Source organism: Taudactylus pleione, unplaced genomic scaffold, assembly GCF_031769625.1.
Source record: "Taudactylus pleione unplaced genomic scaffold, aTauple2 ptg000672l, whole genome shotgun sequence".
Classification (NCBI taxonomy): Eukaryota; Metazoa; Chordata; class Amphibia; order Anura; family Myobatrachidae; genus Taudactylus; species Taudactylus pleione.
This window is the reverse complement of record NW_028285074.1, coordinates 158,469-173,861: the sequence shown is the minus strand read 5'-3', so window position 1 is coordinate 173,861 and position 15,393 is coordinate 158,469. Positions and strand designations below refer to the sequence as shown.

The following is a 15,393-nucleotide window of genomic DNA, read 5'->3' as shown; positions in this document are numbered from 1 at the left end:
ATGTTTCTTGAAGGTAGGTAGAGATTACCATTGCTAAAGGAAATCTACCAAACGTTATTTGGGGTTCCAAATAGTCAGATATTAGACAGGCAATAGGTCGACACAGAAAATGTTGATATGGATGAATGTCGACAGGTACAAACGGTAAAAGGTTGTAACAAAAATGGTTGGTCCTTTTTTTTTTTTTGTAGGTTTAGGCACTTACCCCAATGGTTAGGTTTAGGTACCAAGGGGAAAGTTAGAAAAAAAAAAAAAGTGTCAATCATTTTTGTGTCAACCTTTTGTCCCTGTCGACCTATTGCCTGTAACATCTGTTGTATATCTAGACATTGTCCATCTTTTATACAAAACCCCATTATTTGCAAATGCATCTCCCTAAATGAGTAAAATGACACGTAAACCATAATTCCCATGTATTTTGTTGCCTCGTCATTGACACGCACCTGTCAAGCTGAGCTAAGACCCATCACAGACATTATCTGGCCCTATAGAAAGCTCCAACATTTCCTTAAGCCAAATAATCTTAGAATACTCTGCAACAAATCACAAAGCTTTCTACGTTCTTTTATACCGAGTAATGACTTAAAGAAATCAATATACAGCTCAGCCAGGATGAAATGCACCAAGGGGCGCATAGCCACTGAATCTAAGGCCATATGCAAATTCACTTCATACCGGTTGGTCAGATTCTGTGTCAGTCCAGCATACATTATAGAACACAAGAACACACACCTATGTAAGTGCTGTATTTCAACCAGAAGGCGGCAGAAAAAAAAAAATAACAATCTACATTTCAATTGGAGACATTACTTTAAAAACAATGGTGGCGTATTAAATATATCAAAATATTGATAACTGCAGACATAGTGGAATACAAATAAACATCCAAGTTTCCATAGTGCCCCATAAGGAGCTGATCGTTAACACAATTTCTGAAACGGTTTTGAGCCTCAGTGATCTACTAAGTAGCATATTTACAGACACGGTAATCACAGAACAAGCCGTCTTTCCAGAGGCTTCTGGATTTGTAACATTAAAAGGGGAAAAAAAATTATACTATTTCTAACCTTAAAAAAAAAAACCTATAGCTTTACCGTCAGAATATACGTAGGAACCGCTAGGACTAATTACTACATTTATACTCCTTTCTGAGGGCAGGGTGGAATGATGGGTTGCTGTTTTTAGTGAGCAACACGGTTGATGTAATGGTTAGTATTGCTGCCTCATAGCACCGAGCTCTCTGGCTTCGCTTCCAACGTGTGTCTATGTACAGATGTGTCCACATACATCTAGTCTCCTTGCACATTAAACAACCCTTCTAGTCGCGCTGAGCCTCTTTTTGTGCGACTCTTTCCCTTACAGTGCGTCCTTTGCCAAAAATGAAGTGAATAGGACGCGCAAGCAGCTTCTGCTGATTAAAATGACATGCGGCGTGCATATATTCTGTGTGTGACTGCGGCTGTATCTGCATGCAAAATGCTACGCTACAGTGTAACAGCCGCTGACATTGTAACGTAGCATTTTGCATGCAGATACCCCCGCAGTCACACACATAACATAGGCACGCCGCATGTCATTTTAATCAGCAGAAGCTGCTTGTGTGTCATATCCACACGAGTAAGATGCACTGTACGGGAAAAAGTTGCATGAAAGGACGATCAGCGATAGAGTCGCACTATCACATAAAACTGGATATTACGCAGATGAGTGACATATAAAAGGTGACATATAACATAGCGCCAAGTGTAATACCTACATCTACTCTCTCACTAATTCAGCTATATTCTGACCCCCTAACCACAGCTACTTTGTGGCGCTAGCCTCACCGTTTGCAGGTTGTTGTAGAAGTCCACGCTTCCAGCGCACAGGTACCGGCCCAGAAGAGTGGCATGTGTGGTGAAGATCGTAGCCACTGGTAGCTTGCGAACTCGGCACATACATAAGCCAACACCGGCGAGCCACTCATGGAAGTGGGCGAGTATAAAGGGCTTCTCCTCCCCGCACTGTGCTGCAAACTGTGGGAGAAAAGGGACAGGGAGGGACACTCATGGCAACCAATCACACACACTGTACAATCTCCGTAGCACTAGGCTGATGAAAGCAACTTGCTTATTGGATGCTATGTGCTTTTGTACTGTGGAAGCTCACATGTAAGTAAGGATCCTTGGGCACTGTATTCAGCAATATTCCACACACCTGCATACATAGTATGCTTATATGTACTTACATGTGCTTATTACTTGTTTAGTTCTTTGTCAAGAAAAAATGCTACATATATATGTAGGGGCCATTTTTTTCATAAACAGATCTTAAATCTGCTTAGTATAAAGAACAAATCTGACAAGAGGATTTGCTTGGCACACGTACCTCACCCAGGAACCACGCGGTTAAGAACCCGAACAAGACTGCATCATTGGCCTCTCGGTCGTACCACGGGATCCCGATGGTACAGCCATCCCACAGCTCGGTCTTCCAGCGGTCAAGGCTCCAGGCTGTGGCTGCAATGTCAATGAGGATGACATACGGGCTCCCTTCTATCAGCCAGCGACCAAAGTAAACCTGCGCAGAGGACAAAAGGGTATTAAAATATAATATATATCCCGGGTACAGCCTGATCCCTCCAACTATCAGAACAGCTGGATCAGAAGCAGACTGACTATAGTCAGTGGACTAATGCTGGGTACACATTATACGATAGGTGTACCCAGTAATCCAATTGACAAACCCGCCCCCCCCCCCCCCTCCTCCCCGATGAATTGCATCGTCAGACTGAGCTGCATGTAGGGATGACCTGACGATGTGGCGGATGACCAAACGGGAGCGCGCAACGGCCGACATAGTGGGTACACAATAGACAATTAGTACGGTTTATCGTTCCGATCTGTCGGAATCGGGCACATTCAACATATCGAAATGTGTACCCAGCTTAAATGAATGATAGGCAAACCCCATACACTAAAGGGGCTACCGCTAGGACTGGCTACTACATTTATACTCCTCTCCGAGCATTGGGTGGAATGACAAAGTGTTGTTGTAACATGCAGAAGCCTGGTAGTGACAATATGACCTTGTCCGCCGTTTTCATAACTTTACTTTATAAAGTACAACTACATACTCACTCATTGGTCACAGAGAACATTGCTCTACTGAAGTGCACCAGTAGGGCGTCCTAACCTCTACATCTGCCAGTTATAACCCGGTCTTGTTTTATTACTGTTGGTTCCCAATTGTAAAACGCAAAAGGAGTATGCTGGCGCTGTAGAAGTAACCGATAATAAATAAAAAATTAAAGACAATAGAATGTTTCCTACCGCTCACAAGAAATTAACGACAAGAGTAAGCTTAATAAAAATAAAAAAAAGTTTATTTATAAAAAAAATGTTAAAAGTAAAAACGGGGTGATACAAATGAACCCTTTTTCTACCATGCACCATTCCTGCCAGACCAGCAAGCCTGCACGTGTGACGGCAATATTGTAAACCAGAAGAGAAAATGCCTCAGGACCCCACCACAGGTCACGTGTTCCAGGACGCCCAGCAGGTGCACAGGTGTATTCATTACTCACTGACACATTTTACATGATCCACAGGTGGAGCTAATTATTTCACTTGCGAGTCTGTGAGGAGACATGGAAAACATGCACTGTTTGGGGTCATGAGGACAGAGTTTGAAAACCTGTGATTTAAAACCATCTTAAAGTGGACCTCTCAGGCACTTTTACATGGGTTGTTTTATTATGTGCAATACAAACATTTCTAAAAAAAAAAAACATGTCTAATATTTTTTTACTTTTACCTCCCACAATCAGGAGATGTTCTGCCATAGAGAGGTGTCCGTATGCAGATCACTGACCTATGGCTCTGCTCTCACCCGCTACCATCGATCTGCGATAACAAATCTCATACCCACTGAACTGCCAGCATAGACAATGGGCCAGTCCTGGGAATGGAGGACACTGTCCACCTGCACCCATGGACCTAACACACTGAGCACACAAAGACAACATGTGCAAACTTTTTCCAGTAGGTCAATGTTTCCGCACCAAATACTGTACAGTTTATAAATTTCACATGTTACGGTCATACTTTATCTACCTGTAATTCAGCTTTTATTTAAAGTTACCATTATGAAAGACATTTTATTACCATCATGACTTCCTGACCTCCAAAGGGTCACCTTCTCACCGGCACAGCCATCGAGACAAAAGGAACGCGGTGATCTCGTCCTGGAACTTGAGGCCTAACGCAAACGTGGTCAACAATTTTTAGCCTTGACCTTTTCCGATGGGCAGTAACCGAATCCCTGTATAACAGCAGGTCATTGCGGAGGAACGCTATATTTAGTGCATGAACATGTGTTCCTGAGCTCACAGACAGAAGGGGGAGGAATATAGACAAGCCAGAATTTTAAGCAATGTCACAAGATGGGATATTTTACGCTGAAGGGCAAGGAAAACACAATATATAGTAAGACACGGCAGTGACCTAGGTCAAGCCGCTATTTATGGGCGAAGCTCTAACCAAGTCCTTATTTCTACTATGGTACTATCAGCGTTAAAGTGTGACCATCACTTACAGGTAGCTACAGTGGAGACAGCAAATGTGTGGGATAAACAAACATCCATCCTATCAGTCTACCAGGAACTAGGGACCACTCTGTGCTACAAAGTGCCTAATGTCTAAGATCTATCACTGCTCCCTACTATACGAATATATTGCACTTTCATGAATATTGGTTAAGCCCATAAAGCAGTTGTTACTTACGCAAGTAAGATAATTTCTGTTCAGTTGGAGCAAAATCATTAAAAGAAAAAACATACCACGGTATACACAGAATGTAGTTAACAGACCGGCGGACTACATGTCGCCGGTCTATATCCCGACAATGAAAGCCCGACAGGGGACTTAAGATAGGCATCGGTATATCAACACCTATCTTAATCCCGATGCCGGAATACAGATGGACACCGGACCGATCAAGGTAAGTCCGGACGTCTTAGCACTAAGATGTGGGGGGGGGGGGGGGGCAGAGGAGGTTAGGCACCCCTAGGGGGGAGGGTTAGGCACCCCCCCCGGGAGGGTTAGGGTGCAGTAAGGGGGGGTTAGGCTTAGGCAACCCCGGGGGGAGGATAGGGTTAGGCACCACTAAGGGAGGGTTAGGGGTGGGGGGGGGGGGAGGGGGAGGGGTAAGGATAGGGTACTTACCTACCCTGTCAGGATCTTCTCCCTTCGGGCTGCCGGCGTTGGGATATGAACCGACGGCTATTCAGCCGCTGGAATTTCATACCCATTCCGTATACACCAACATGTTGTGCTAAAGCCCAGTCAGGTGCAGTGTTTAGGTATAATATGTGGCCAGAGCATTGTCTCAGTGATTTCGTCAGTACTTAGGGGGTCTATTTACTAAGCAGTGTTAGGTGAAGTGAAAAGAGAAGAGTGAAAAGTGATAAGGTGCCAGCCAATTAGCTCTGCCATCTCACAGGCTGTATTTGAAAACTGACATTTGGGAGCTGATTGGCTGGCACCTTATCACTTTTCACTCTGTCTCCTAACACTGCTTAGTAAATAGACCCCTAAAGTGAATTCTATATTCTTTAAGAAGCAAGGAGGAGTAAAGTTGTGTGTCACCTATGATATGCTAGGACCACTGTTAGCAATATAGCAGACAACGCAGAGTTGAATGCAAGTTTGACGTAATTGCACCAGTATAGCGTACACGGAGCTAAATGCGTATATTTGCGCAGAATACTATGTGTCTCTGTGGCTGGGCTGCCCCTCTCCGTACACACTTGGTTGGATACAGGTCATCATTATCACTATCAGGGCACACTTGGTTGGATACAGGTCATCATTATCACTATCAGGGCACACTTGGTTGGATACAGGTCATCATTATCACTATCAGGGCACACTTGCACCAGTCCTATACTAGGTACAAACGATCACTAAGAAAAAAGGCGTATTTACGCTTGTGTCCAACGCTGCATGGTCCGCTGACAGACCCTCAGTGAACGCTTGGCTGCGTGAGACCACCCAGTTATGCCCCTTCATCTACAAGTGGAGATACGACTGAATGACGTACAATTCTGCATGGCCGGTGCTTGCTTGTGTTTGGCTCCCGAACATGCACAGTGCAATAACATGCTAGATACACTAAGCAAATGCACGTATATTCAATTCTGCATTGGCTCCATAAAGTCTATCTGGGGGGTGCAAGCAATGCTGTTGCCTAGGGCGCAGAGGCTTGGGAGCGACACCATCCTGGCCCCTGCGTCTGGCTAATTGGGTGCCGGAGAGGCACCCTGCAGCGTCCGGGCAGTGCTGTGCTTCCCGGTGCTGGGCCCCCCCGCCGTGCAATGTCATGAGCTCATAGGGTGAGCTGGCAGAGTTTTATTACGGACATTTTCGGGCTGGAACAATATACATGAGAATGCAGTTTCTTACTTCCCACTGAGGCCCTTTCTGTTTCATGACTAAGTGATGTCCTAGTCCCTAATTCTTTCACAAGCTAAATATTGGGCCAGTCCCCAACATAGCTACCTTTGCTGTATGCACTCAACAGGTAACACATTAATAATAAGAAAAAAAGTTTTAAAAAGAAACTTGTTAACCTTTACACTGCAACCAAAGTCCTTTCTTTTGCAAAACAACATTCCAGTAATTTAGTGTCTAAATTATTACTTAATATTTATTGCATGTTCACCAAATTTGTTGCTTAACTCTTACCTAAGGCCTGCAGACAAGTGTGCTGTGCTCCATAGTAAAAGGGAATTTAGGTTTAAAAAAAATGAACTCTTGTTGTCAGACGGCTGTGACAGTGTCCGTCCTCTGTGGCTGCGGATATTACTAATCTGGGATAGTGTTCCCGCTAGACTGTTTTAGCTGGGGCGTTGCTCCCTGCAAAATTTTAAAGGGGCAAAATACACGGGATGTGGTCAGGAAGCCGACGGTCTAAATGCAGACCGCCAGCTTTCCGACTGTCTAATTCCGACAAAGTACTAATGACAGGCGTCGAAATCCCGACGCCTGTCATTAGACCTACGCCGGGAGCCCGACACCCGGCATACTGAACGAAGGTAAGCCGGGCGCGGACAGACGCGATTTAGATTTTAGGGCTCCCGGGGGGACTTGGGGTTAGGCACCCCGCCAGGAGGGTTAGGTTTAGGCTAGGGGGAAGGGGTTAGAGTTAGGCACCCCCGGGAGGTGGTCAGGGTTAGGCAACCCCCCCCGGCGAGACTTAGGTTTAGGCTGCGGGGAAGGAGGGGATTAGGGGGTGGGGGGAGGTTAGGATAGGAAATTAGGTTAGCGGTACTTACCATAATTAGTGATCGGGATCTTCACCCCTGCCGGGCTTCCGCTGTCAGGATTTGAACCGGTGACACCTACTACACTATGCCTCCCCCCCCCCCCCCGCGGGCTGCATTGTCCGATCTCCGCCGGGTGATTAGATGCTGTGCGCATGAGGTTCTGAACAGTGCATATTTACACATTGATAAATTAGGTCTGCACAAGAAAACAAAACCTACTTTGGCAATTGCTTGTGGCTGCCATATTGTATCACACAAGCAGACTACACCTTGACCTCGGAGTGGATACACTTCCTGAGAGCGGATACTCATTTTATTAGTAACAAGTCTGCTCCATAGTATGGGAATCATTACAGCTTATTCCATGAGGACCCCATTCTCACAGTAACATTAATCGGTGTTCTAAGATAGACGAAAGCAAATATTTGAAGTAATATTCCCACTGACAGAGTCAACAAAACTATCAAGATAACCAAATAAAGAGCATTCTTATCAGTGGCGTCCTTAACTGTTTTCACACCCGATGCGTGGAGACTGTTAGTGCGCCGGGCAAAAAAAGGGGGCAGGGCCTCGCCGGCTGAACCCCCGTTTTGTCACTCCAGAGGTCCCGGAGGTGCGGAGTGCCCCGGCGACAAGCCTGTGAGCAGTACCGGAACCCTCACAGTATCAGGAGCAGAGTGCTGCACGTAATGTTACAGTACAGCCCCGGCTCCTGTCACTGAGGAGGAGTCGGCACTTTGGTGTCTCCCCTCGGCGGGTGACACCCGGGAGCGCCCCCCCCCCCCCGTGTCACGCCACTGATTCTTATCTCATTCACGTAGACAAATATAAACCTGATCTTTACCTGTAATATTCCGAAGATCGGCATCAAGTCCACATAATTACATGGAATTGTCAGAGGTAAGAGGGGATGGAACCAGCGTATTATAAAGCATATTGCCATGCAGCACTGCTCCGGTACGGCATGGACGTAAGGGTGCAGCTGTCAATTAGCGGTCTGTAAGACCACCAGCAGTGAGATTGGGATCAGAGAAGGAACTGGTCTTCTCAGAGATAAGTGACTAGTTATTAAAAGGCAGAACCTGATGTGTTTTGTCTTTAATAAAAGGCTAACACTGCTCCTTACCTCTATGAATAGGGGGGGGGGGATTCAAGTGTGTTGTGCGCCAGCGGGCACTAGATGACGCCCGACAGAGCAATTGTTGCTCCGTTCGGACGCACACAGCCGTAGACGCTGACATTTTTACACGGAACCCCCCCAAGCTGGATAGCAGAAGTGACCCGTTTGAGCGCTCAAAGGGGACTTTTCGTGGCCGCAACAATGTTCAGGCTAACGCTGCTCCTCACCTCTATGGGGGAATTCAAGTGTGTTACATGCCAGCAGCCACTGGATGGCGCCCGATGGATCAATTCAATTGTTGCTCCGTTCAGACGCACGCAGACAAGTTTATTAGGTGGACAGCACAATACAGGGGATGGCACTACACGGGGAGGCAATGCTATACAAGGAACAGCACTACATAGAGGAAAGGTCTATTAGGTGGGCAGCACCATACAGGGGGCAGCGCAATTAAATTGCTGCTCCGTTCAGGCGCACACAGCCGCCAGCTTTGACATTTCTGATAGCGGCTCTCCCCCGAGCTGCCGAGCAGAAGTGACCCATTAGAGCGCTCAAACAGGACTTTTCGCGGGTGTGACAATGTCCCATCATTTTGACGGGCTGCTAACTGCTAACTAGTATATCCTAATTTGCCTGAGCACACATGGTAAGTGCCCTGCTAGCAATCCCACTGCCTCTTTCATTGCCACACCCACTATCATAGATGTTGGGACATGCTATATACACATACTTTCCTTCAAAAACTGTACAGATTGGGAACTGCTCAGGGCAGCAGTGAATGACTGTACAGGTTAGCAGGCTGGGAACTGCTCAGGGCAGCAGTGAATGACTGTACAGGTTAGCAGGCTGGGAACTGCTCAGGGAGCAGTGAATGACTGTACAGGTTAGCAGGCTGGGAACTGCTCAGGGCAGCAATGAATGAGTGTACAGGTTAGCAGGCTGGGAACTGCTCAGGGGAGCAGTGAATGACTGTACAGGTTAGCAGGCTGGGAACTGCTCAGGGCAGCAGCGAATGACTGTACAGGTTAGCAGGCTGGGAACTGCTCAGGGCAGCAATGAATGAGTGTACAGGTTAGCAGGCTGGGAACTGCTCAGGGGAGCAGTGAATGACTGTACAGGTCAGCAGGCTGGGAACTGCTCAGGGCAGCAGTGAATAACTGTACAGGTTAGCAGGCTTGAGATAATTAGCAGTGTGAAGAATGTACAGGACAGCAGTGGTTAACTGTACAGCAGCGTTTTTTCAACCACTGTGCCACGGCACACTAGTGTGCCATGGTGGTCAGCTCAGTGCTCTTATACTGTAATGTGTGTTATTCCTTCCCACCTGTCCCTTATTGGTTTTAAAGCAGGGATCTGGTATTTTGACTGCACTTTAGTTAGAGGCACAATCTAGGTAAGTCCTACAAATATTTATATACTGTAGTGCAGCCATGGGTTGATTTTTGGGGCGTGGGTCCTCTGGATTGCTTTGGTTGGGCTGCTTCAGGGCATCGCATTATAAACACATTTTTCCTTTCTCGCACTTTTATTGTTTGTTTAATATATATCTTTATTTTTCACCTTACTATATGCAGCAGCAGCTGCTCTTATCTATCTAACACCATTTTACACTTCACCTTTCCTCATTAGAGGGATGCCCTGGGGTGGCTCAGCTTGGCAGAATTGGGGGGTGTCCTGCGCTCTGGATTTCAACCCCAGTATGTTAGGGACCTACCCTCAGAGGTTACCTGGGCGCAGTGGGTAGGCCCATAACCATGATTATGCCAAAACCTCTATTTTATTATTTGCTAATTTCTATTGCAATATGTATTACTATATATAATGAGCAATGTTGGAGTTGCATCTGTAATTCTTTTTTGTGTGTTTACAACAATAGTCTCCACAGGTATATAATAATATATATAATAATATATAATAATATATATAATAATATATATATATTTTCAGGGTGTGCAGTCTAGGGCCCCTCTCCACTTATTCCTCAGGAGACCAATGTAGTGGGTGTTATTCCTCAGGAGACCAATGTAGTGGGTGTTATTCCTCAGGAGACCAATGTAGTGGGTGTTATTCCTCAGGAGACCAATGTAGTGGGTGTTATTCCTCAGGAGACCAATGTAGTGGGTGTTATTCCTCAGGAGACCAATGTAGTGGGTGTTATTCCTCAGGAGACCAATGTAGTGGGTGTTATTCCTCAGGAGACCAATGTAGTGGGTGTTATTCCTGAGGAGACCAATGTAGTGGGTGTTATTCCTGAGGAGACCAATGTAGTGGGTGTTATTCCTGAGGAGACCAATGTAGTGGGTGTTATTCCTGAGGAGACCAATGTAGTGGGTGTTATTCCTGAGGAGACCAATGTAGTGGGTGTTATTCCCGAGGAGACCAATGTAGTGGGTGTTATTCCCGAGGAGACCAATGTAGTGGGTGTTATTCCCGAGGAGACCAATGTAGTGGGTGTTATTCCCGAGGAGACCAATGTAGTGAGTGTTATTCCTGAGGAGGCCAATGTAGTGGGTGTAATTCCGGAGGAGCCCAATGTAGTGTGTTTTATGCCTTTGGAGGCCAATGTAGTGTATTTTATTCCTGTGGAGGCCAATGTGTGTGTATTTTTTTATGTGGAAGCCAATGTTTATGTCTTTTCATTGGTCACGCACACCACATAGCCAGATAGCATGCCTTGGCAATTTTCAAATCTTGTGTAGTGTGCCTCGAGTTGAAAAGGTTGAAAATCACTGCTGTACAGGCTTAGCAAGCTGAAAGAAGCTAGGAGAAGCTGAAGCTGGAAGCGATGAGCTCAGGACTTGAGTGTGCACCAGACGGCAAATTGAGCAATCACCCAGGAAATTGGAAGAGGAGCTTATGATATTGGAGCCAGGAACTTGTAAGGTACAAGATGTACTGGCAATGAGCAGATGCAACTGAGGGGTCTAAACAGGACGTTCTGATCAGTCATTGGTGACTCTGGTCAGGTGGAAGCTAACCTCTCTGTGATTAGGAGAAACCATAGTCAGCTGATTAGTCCAACATGGCAGCACCCATGCAGCACATAACCGAGGAATTATATTGCCAACAGATGCCACGGTATCCCTGCATAATTTTATGTGGGGTTTACTAATAATTCTGGGCGTTTGACAGCAGATCTTATGTTCCCTACTGTCTCTCAACATTTTTTTCCAGTTCCAAACGCTCTTAAATGAGATATTCCAGGATAATTACAAAAATAAAATTAAAATGGAAATCTCCAAGTGTCCCCACTTGGCAACAGACTGGATCATCTCTAATACCTTTTCGCCAGGGGAAAATGTTCTAAGAACTGGTATCATTTATTAATTAGGATTTAATTATATAGTGCTAACATATTCCTTTATGCCTTACAATTGGGAACACAACAGTGAGAAAATGAGGCTGGATAATAACAGACAGGTAAGAGGGCCCTGCTCGCAAGCTTACAATCCATAGGTTCAGACACAGATGACGCCAACTCGGTCTAATTTCCCCTGTGAATTCCCCTTCACCCTAGCGAACGTTTATTCATTGAATAATATTCATCTCAGCTGCCATAATTTACAAAAATGTCTGTCTCATTCTTACAGGGGCGTTTCTAGAGAGGAGGGAGCCCGTGTGCAGTCTCCGACACGGGCCCCCTCCTCCCCGCCCAGCAGAGCTGTGCGCGGCCAGCGCCGGAGTTATAGACTCTGGGCACTACAGTGTGCCCAGAGTCTATAGTGTATGCACAGGGCACCGGGAAAACGGCCGCCGCTGCCATTTTCCAGTCGTTTTACAGCGCCGGACCCCTCCGCCGACGTGGGACTCCGGAGAGGTAAGTAATATTATGGGTGCAGGGTGTGTGGTGCGGGGCCCCCCTGGACCCAGGGGCCCGTGTTCCCCGCACACCCTGCACCCATTATAGATACGCCCCTGCATTCTTACCTTATTCATACACCCTATGAGAAATACACAGCGTGACAAGCGATCTACACAGTACATGGATTTTATCTCTGCTGTGTTTATTCTTTGGTTTTAATGCATTTATTTAAAAGCCGTCTATAGCAATAAGTGTAGTCTTAAGTCCATATCGTTTATTAAATATTTATGCCAAATAACATTTAAATGAAGGTTACTTATGATCAGCTCCTTGTATAAACAGGATGCATAAAGAGACGTCTAGCTTAGTGGAGAGTCAGGCGTTTAGATGCATGTCTGCGGAGAACCCGGCTGAATGTATATCGTGGCTTCTACTCACCTTGCAGCCCTTTGAGTTCATGGAATCCAGCGCGCGCTTGATAGCGGGATTCGGAGGTTCAATCAACTCAACCTGAGTCCGCACATTGTGCTCAAAGTAGGGGCCGATGAGGAAGTAGTTTTCCCCCCACTCGTCGGTGGTAATCTTGGCTTTGGTCTGGATAACCGTATAAATTCCTCCCACTGGGGAAATAAGGAACAAAGAACCGCTATTAACATAAAGCCAGTAATAATTACAACATTACATTATTATAATTATTTTATTTTCTTAATATGGTGCCACAAGGATTCCGCAGCGCCGTACATAGTACATACACAGGAACAGTGCTAACAAAACAAGGACAAAAAATTGACAGTACAAAACATTGCATAACCTGGGATATAAAGCTATATAGCTACTGCTGCATATGCAATCCTAACACCCACAAAGCAGCGACACCTGAACCTAAAGGTGGCCCGTAGTATTAATAACTGCACCGCTGACACAACAGACTTTGGAAATTAACATTTGGCACTTACAGTTCTTAGGTTTAAGTTAGGTTTAGGTCCCGGAAGCCGTGCCGGAGCCGCTGCGGTCGTCGGGACCAGGTAAGTGAACGGTGGGCCAGCGTGTCAATGTGCTAAACGTCAACATTTCGTCCATGTCGGCATGCTCATGTCGACATGATACTAGTTATGGGTTAAGAATACGGAAGTAAAAACAGCAGGCGGAATGGGCTTCCACACGCAGACACGTGGATATGTGGCATATAGGATCGGATTCAAACATTAGCAAAAACTAGTGAGCAAGCTGCCTCAGCCGCGTACATCAGACTAAAGGCACACATCTACTACACGACTAAAATGAGCGATTTAACGATATTCAATCGTTCATTAATTGTTCGCAAATCGTTCGTTAAAATGTCTAAAACGACCAGCGATGCGCGCTCCCTTTGGTCGTGTTAGACATCTATCATCGGGCAAACATGCTGAACAACCTGACGATAACGTCAGGTTGAGCATGTTAGGGGATGATTGATGAGCCTGCACTGAACGACTGCTCGGTCATTGTAGGCACAGCACATACTGTCAAACGCCTGCACGATTACAATGTAGTAATCGTGCAGTTGGTTTTAGGTCTGCTAGTGGATGTGTGCCTTAAGGATCAGCACTATAGTGTAGTATACAGAGGCTTAAGTATAATACTGTGGTGCTGTATGCATGTTGCACTTTATTACAGGACACTATAATTGGAGGCTTTAGCATTTTGCAGTAGACAGTGGCGCTGTGTGAAGTAAGGGGCCACGACGACGCATTTCACTGCACATTGATTATCAGGTGGGAAGGAGACAGCTGGGGAAGCTCATAGCAATTGGAGCATTTTCATTTTCTAAACCGCATGACTAAAATGACAGATACCAGATTGGTTTCTATGGGCAGCGCAATCAGATTCCTCGACACCGGCTTTCAAATGGGTCATCGAAAATATTCTGAATTATTATCAAGCGGCCTTCTTGCAGCCAACATAGAAAAGCGCAGGAAGTATTTGAACATAATGATCTTAACAGTAATCAGTAGGGAATATTCTAGGTTTATGGAAGGGTGTTTGGTGCCTGAGAGCCACGTTGTCAGAGCACGAGGTATAAAGCTCCTACCCCTGATTAGCCTGTATCATGTGCGGTACATTGCAGGGGACCCTAAGCCAAGAACATATGACTGACCCAGAGGAAATGCCAGGCATCTGTCACAACGAGAGCTGCCGTCACTATTCATAGCGTGCTAACAGACCTTTGCCTGCCTGACCAATACGTAAGGCAACAAAGCAACATCAGATGCCATAAAATACTACACCGGCGCCATAATATTGTAATAGGTCATCGATAAAATAAAACTGTACAATAAGCATTCCTACTAGTGAGATCACAGACACGAAAGATAAGGGAGACGAGTATTAAACACTGCATAGAAGGGCTGCATAGAGAAAAACTATTTCCTCCCATTGCTCCTCCATCTGTGCTCTGTAATGTTCATCTACAGTATATGTTAATCTCCTACATGTCCCGCATGTGCATATGCAGTGGGATCCTGGGTGCGCGCCGACGTCCAACCGTTACCACTGCAGCAAGCGACAGGACAGACCCTAGCCAAAGGCTGCTGGGAAGGGGCGAGACAGAGCAGGGAGGCGGGACCACACGAAGCAGAAGTAGACCGAAGTGTAAGGCGTATTTCAGATCAGCCTAAACGGCAGGTAACGTAGCAGAGAACAGAAAGACCAGAAATGAGAGCAGAATCTATATGTGGCCTGCTTGCAGCATAGACAGGAAAGAGCAGGAAGTGCTACATCACAATATAATATGACGTAATATAATAACGTAACAGTAACTAGTATAGAATATTATAGAGGTTTTAATTCCGGTTTCAAATTAAATAATGTATAAAGTAACCACTGGTAGTCTACTAAACCAGGAAGTTTTGGTCGCATTGTTCACAAAGTCGGGTAATGGATAGCCGTCAACCCGACGACGCTCGTGAGGTTCGGCATGTTCAGAGATAGGAGGTCGGGCTCCTGCACTGAATGACGTTCAGTGAACCCCGTTCAGTGTGGGCACCGCACCTCGGCTATCTGAAGGGCTGAACGCTAGACGCCTAGTGGATAGGCCCCTTAAAACTAGTCTAGCTTACTTACCCACCGGCATCCAGGCAGCATGGAGTCATGGACCTTAGGTCGACAAATAATATGTCAGAATTC

General features: G+C 45.9%; 1 protein-coding gene across 1 annotated transcript in view; it reads right to left on the bottom strand.

Annotated features, from left to right (window-relative positions):
* GYS1 (glycogen synthase 1) overlaps positions 1-15,393 on the bottom strand; it is a 53,452-nt gene that overhangs the window by 17,647 nt on the left and 20,412 nt on the right. The window contains exons 2-4 of the mRNA XM_088455850.1: positions 12,667-12,848; positions 2,368-2,559; positions 1,827-2,015 (exon numbers count right to left, since the gene is read on the bottom strand). Coding sequence (XP_088311976.1) covers positions 1,827-2,015; positions 2,368-2,559; positions 12,667-12,848 — 563 coding nt within the window. The remainder of the gene's footprint in view (positions 1-1,826; positions 2,016-2,367; positions 2,560-12,666; positions 12,849-15,393) is intronic.